Consider the following 6,000-nt stretch of genomic DNA (forward strand, 5'->3'; position numbering starts at 1 on the left):
GGAAAACTGATTTCTCATCTTCCAGCCTTCATTAATCTTTATTAACCATTGGATCATTGGGGAAAAGTAGTATTAGAAAACGTGTCAACTAGCCCTGAGTTAGTGGTTTGTCAAGCTAAACATGTGTTGGGCTTAGTGCAGACTGCAATGTAGTGAATACATATATAAGCTGGTTTTAAGAATTAGCTGAGGTATCAATAAGCTGCGACAGCACAGTATTTACCCTATTTCTCTGAGCTAAATTAACCTCTTTGTGGCCCCATGCAAACATGGCTGTGTCCTCCTCGCATCTGAGCAGTCTATTTAGAGCTGGTGTATTGCTTCATGGTACTGCTCTGCGGATGTCCTTCGTAAGTCTAGTGGGCACAGAGCAATATCTCTTTTTAATACACACTAGTTGGCCAGATGAAGGTCTTGCAAGGGAAAATAGCTTCTGATAGGTCAGTACAGCATTAATGAAGCACGCACTGACCTATTTACTATTTCTGTAAGACTGTTGGGATCTGTAATGACATATCTTTCCGTTCCGCTCTATAGAAAGTAACACTGAGTTCAGGATTTGGCTGAGGTTTAAAAGATGCTTCCCTGAGGCTGATTTCAGCTCAGTGAATCACGTTAAAGGTGTTAGCCTGTGTCTATGTTGCAAAGTCCTCTTCCTAGGTGGACGCTAGGGGTAGGCTGAGTGGTAAGGGCAACTGATCCTTTCTAGACATACCCTTGGGCTGGAGACTCAGTAATGGATAATTTCTAAATGAATATGTTGTTTGAAGAGAGACCAGATATGAGTATAATGACATTGGGTACCCATATTAAGCAATTTATTTGAAATGAAACTGTCTGACATAGCTGGCAAGACAAAAGGAGAGCTCTGCCAGGTACCAGTGCATATAAATGCAACTGTTGACAATAGCCATTACTGAAATAAAATCAGTACCTTTCAAAAGCTCCTGCCAAGGTTCGCTCTGATTTTTATCAGCCTCTTTCTGTGCATAACATACATTTTTAACATATTACACTCCTCGGTCTTAATATAATCCATAAATCAGTAGGCCTAGCAGTACATCTTCCCTCAGTTTTTTCATAAAGATAAAGGGAAGTGGCTATAACACAAAATAAATCCAGTTAAAAATGACTGGAATATCACCATTTTGTAACATGATTTACCTCTGAATAATCTTGCCCTTGTTTCTGTTTCCATAACCAGAACCATTTGAAGACGCCCTCAAGAACCAAACATCTGAGGCTGCACTGAGGAAATCCACCTCCACGGGATGCACCAGTCCTCTTTCATCCAGAGCAGCTGACTGGACTGTAGCCGAAGAGCTGAGTACAGAGCCGTGGTATCAAGGAGAGATGAGCAGGAAAGAAGCAGAACAGCTGTTAAAGAAATGCGGAGACTTCCTCGTGAGGAAGAGTACCACGAATCCCGGTTCCTATGTGCTGACAGGCATGCACAACGGACAAGCCAAACATCTTCTTTTGGTGGACCCAGAAGGAACTGTAAGTGCTGACTCCTCAGTAATACAGGAGGTTTCTGACTCTATGCATTTTCTCTAAATGTGTTTAATCTTGTTTACAGCTTATTCACAACTGATCATAAGTACAGCCTCATATCTCTAATATGCCATCACATCTCTAATTCTCTTCCTAATGCCTAGCAGAAGACCCACTGCATGATTTCTGCACCTCGCAGCGAGCCTTAGGAACCTGATTCCCCAGCAAGATCAAGCTTTGGCCACTGCAGTACAGTCTTAGTCAAAAGTGCAGCTAAGCCACTTCTTTAGCCTTCCTGCTGAGAAGCTGCTGGTGGCTCTGCAAGTTCGGCCAGCCTGCGTGCCGGCAGTTTCCACGTGACATCTCTGTCAGTCAGGATACAGACCAGGCCCTCCCTGTTTTCCTGCACGTAAGCCCAGGAGAGAACTGGGGTAAACCTGCTCCATCTCTTTGCTGCACAGGGACTCCCTTAGCCAACAAAGGGACTCTCCCAGAAGCAGGATGGAGAGGGCAAGGGAGGTCCAGTTTTCTGCAGCTGTCCTGTCCTGCTTCTGGGGAGGCTTAGTCTCGTCTGAGAGAATGAAAGCATTACCACACATTTTATTCTTGGATCCTGGTTGCTGAGAGTGGGCAACTCCTTTTCCTCTGTAAAGGACAACTTTAGATGACAAGCCCCAACGTAAATGAGAAACTCCTGTAAGGGAGTTGGCCTGTTTCAGCTGAGAAACCTGCAGCAGAATAATGCTGGTCCTGCAGAGTCTGTAATGCTGTGGTGAGGAATGCCCATTGTAATTACGTTGGCCACATGAGGCCAGTCAAAGAATGGTTTTGCACTTTTTAGGTGCCAACTGCCTGGTCCTGGGCTTGACTGGGACACTAGCCTGGGAAACTGGCCCTACACCTCTTGGGGGGCAGCCTCCTTCGCTAAACTTTGGCTAGCAATTTTGTGACTCCTGCAACAGGGCCCCCTAATTCTCCCTTCAACATAAACCCACAAATAGCTGTTACAGGCTACTGCAAGGAAAATGCTGCTGTGTGATGCAGCAAGTGCAGGGATGCTATGTCGCACCGAGAGCTCTGCTGCTCTGCTGACTGGCATGGAGTACTCAGGCCCTGTGATAACTCCCAGGACATTTTTCTCCTGCAAAGAACAGAGGGCCCCCATCTTTTCTGCACTGCCCCTAAGAGCAGCACTAATTTGCTGACCTCCTTGTGTAGGGACCTGCTTGTTCTCTGCACCTATCCCTTCCCTCAGCCTACTTGTGGTGTGCCATCATGGCCCAAATGGCTCTGAAACTCCTCGCTCAGGAGGCGCCGCTTGTGAACAACAGGTTTTCTGCAGCTGTATTTAGGTTAGCTGTGCTGTCTATATGATTTGTGGGATCCTGACACAGCTTCTGAGCAGGCCTATTTGCGACTTGTCAGAGCGGAGAATCATCAATAAAATGCCAGTGTGTGGCCAGCTGCAGCAGCGTGCCAGCGGCTTGCATTTCTTCCGCGTGGCCTCGGCGTGATTATTTGTAAAAAACAATTCACACAAAGGCTGCCTGAAAATTCATTTCACACACAAATTACCCAGTGACATGTTACAGCTCTTCAGGGTGTGTTTTCAGATCAGAGTTAACTGTCCAGTTGCTTCTGCTCTCATCCAGCTGACAAAAAAAAAAAAAAAGATCTCTAGTTCAGGTAAGGGATGCTTAAAATGGAGGACTGCAGGACTTTTGCTGGAATTAGAACTAGGGCTTGAAGTCTGGTGATGGCAGAGCATATTGCTTATGGTGAGAAAAATCTCAGCTGAGTTGAATGGACTGAAAATGTGTTAATATGAACATAGATAAGGAAAGTTACTGCTGTTTTAAAGATATCTTTTCATTTTGAAAATATAGCTTTGAATAATTACAGAAAGTGATGTTTCAAAGCAGTATGTTTCAGAAATTGGGAGAGCCTGTTGGTTTTCTTCAGTGACGCAGCTACAAGAAGACTGAGCAGATAGCATCATTTGCCATCAAAGTTGTTTGTTTTTTTTTTTTACCTTATGACATCCTGTGCTAAGTTTCTAGCAGTTTTGCCAGCAAGACTGAAATGTTCCAAACGATGTGTCCATCACAGCATAAGCTGGCTTTGGAAAGTTTTAACAAGAGTTGTTCTCACTTTCTGAGAAAAGTTCAAGGAAAATATGCCTTACTGCTGAGCAGTGCTCACAGGCAGTGCAGAGCCATCCCAATACAAAGCTTTACTGCAGCATGACATTCACTTAAGAGGACCTCTGCTCTGCCTATGGAAGCTGTATGCCTAACTCATTTTAAGCATAGGAAGGAAATGTTTTGTGAAGATGTGCTTAAATAATTAAAGATTGTTTTGTAATATAGATTAGGTTTTGGCCTGTCCTGATACTTTTGACTGTTTTACGTTGCAATATCAGTTTCCTCACTTAGCAGGATGCCAGTGCAGAGGGCTGGTAAATGGGCTAGAAAAATTACGTTCCCTGCCCTGAAGTGTTTCAGTTTCAAAGGCACAGGGGTGTACTGCGCAGTATGGGGCAAACACAAACCCAAACCCAAACCTGGATCGCTTTCGGGGAAGGGAATTTTCCAGCACCTGAAGAAGAAGGTCTTTGTTAAGGAAAGCACAAAGATGCTGAGGCGCACAGAGAAGAGTTGGGTTCTGGCATCTCTGGAGGGACAGCTCTTTGAAAAAGAGTGGAATGAAAGAATGAAAAAGGTGCAAACACTTTAAAGAAGCAAGTGGTATCTCGAAGAAGAAAATTTGATCTAAAAATCCGACTTACAGTGAAACAAAATGTTGTACAGAAAGTTTTCAAGCAGATATTCAAAAAGAGTAATAGTAGTAGACTGGCCCATAGGTAGCATGAAAAATACCTGTTTGGCGAGAATAGAGGGAGTCAGAGACAAAACAGAAGCAAAACTCCAGAAATGCCTAATTTCCACTGATTTTGATGGGAGAGGGATCAGTCTCTAAAACATGATTAATTGTGTCATTTTATTCTTAGTATTATTCTCTCTTACAGAGAATTTTAGTGAGAAGTCAAGTGAAAAAGTATTTTGCTCTTTAATCTATCTTCTTGCATCCTTTTTTTGAAGGTTCGTACAAAAGATCGTGTCTTTGACAGTATAAGTCATCTCATCAATCATCATCTCGAGAATAATTTGCCAATAGTTTCTTCTGGGAGTGAACTCTGCCTGCAGCAGCCTGCTGAGAGGAAACAGTGACTCCAGATAACTATTTTAGTTTTTGTAATTTGCAAGCTATAACTGGTAGAGATTGCAGATCTAAGAAAATATGTACATTAAAAAAAAATGCATATTCACATATATTTCACCAGTATGTTTTCTCTAGGTTTAAGAAGCCCCATTTCACACGGTACACATGAAAGTTCTCAATGCTTTATGTAGACATGAAGTCACAGCAGAAGGCTTTCTTAAAAAGTAATTTCAATAAAATCATTCAGATTCTCTAATGTGAATATTGATAGTGTATATATACACATTATATATAAAAATACAGTATATATTTATATTTTTCAAGTCAGTCTGTTGACGGTATAGAACTGTCTTCTGTGCCATGTGTTTTTACCAGAAGAAAAATGCCAACTGTGATTGTTCAGATAAAAATAGAATTCAGCAGTCTCAATTTCTTGAGAAAATTAATATTGGGAATCTTATTTCTGATTTTACCTAAGAAGCACAACTATGGGGATTACAGGTGAATTACACTGGTTAACCATGGAAGGAGTCTGAATTCAGCAACTAGTATTCCAACTCGGAAATTTAGCATAAAATGATTTTTAAAAGCGTTATTCAGTGTCACTGATATCAAAAGCATTTTATCTTTCTGATGTCAAGTTTGAATTCTTATATGATGCTACTCAAAACATTTGTATCTTGCTTTAACAATGATTTGGTGTGATCTCTGTGTATGAGGTGTGTGCGTTTGATTTTTCTAATGATAATGCAACAATATTCTGTAACTTTAATTTATTAATTTGAGTGCTAAGGTTATTTATAAGTAGTTCTCTGCTTATGGTGAAGATCTAGGTGTCCTTGACTACCAGTATCCAATGAGATGTGACATACTGATTAGGCAAGTTCAAATAACTTGTGTTTAATAGCTTTAATGCAAGTTGTACCTGGTTGTTCAAAGACATATCTGAAAAACCTTTTCTTCATATAAACAGTGAAAACTATCATGACTCTGGTCAGTTTTGCAAATGATGCCATTTGCATTTAACTACCAAAGCATAACTTCACTTTGGCCTTCAGCAAGTGATAAGTATTGCAAATATACTGCTTTTCTCTAACTATCAAGTTGAAAAATACACGTACACTAAATATGCATTTCTGGCAGAAATGTCCTTGGCTTTTGGTACTGGGAAATGTTTTAAGGATGGTTTGTACTATTCAAATGCAAGCACTATATGAAGTTATTTTCCTATTTTATGAAGCTTATCAAGAGCCAAATTCAATAGGCACAGTTCCTGTAAAGGCA

The 6,000-nt window shown here is 41.2% G+C and overlaps 1 protein-coding gene across 1 annotated transcript in view; it reads left to right on the top strand.

Moving 5' to 3' along the window:
* SHC3 (SHC adaptor protein 3) overlaps positions 1-4,724 on the top strand; it is a 58,594-nt gene extending 53,870 nt beyond the window's left edge. The window contains exons 12-13 of the mRNA XM_050913288.1: positions 1,205-1,500; positions 4,596-4,724. Of these exons, the coding sequence (XP_050769245.1) occupies positions 1,205-1,500; positions 4,596-4,724 (425 nt within the window). The remainder of the gene's footprint in view (positions 1-1,204; positions 1,501-4,595) is intronic.
* Positions 4,725-6,000: the final 1,276 nt, after the last annotated feature.

The sequence above is a fragment of the Gymnogyps californianus genome, chromosome Z, assembly GCF_018139145.2.
Source record: "Gymnogyps californianus isolate 813 chromosome Z, ASM1813914v2, whole genome shotgun sequence".
Taxonomy (NCBI): Eukaryota; Metazoa; Chordata; class Aves; order Accipitriformes; family Cathartidae; genus Gymnogyps; species Gymnogyps californianus.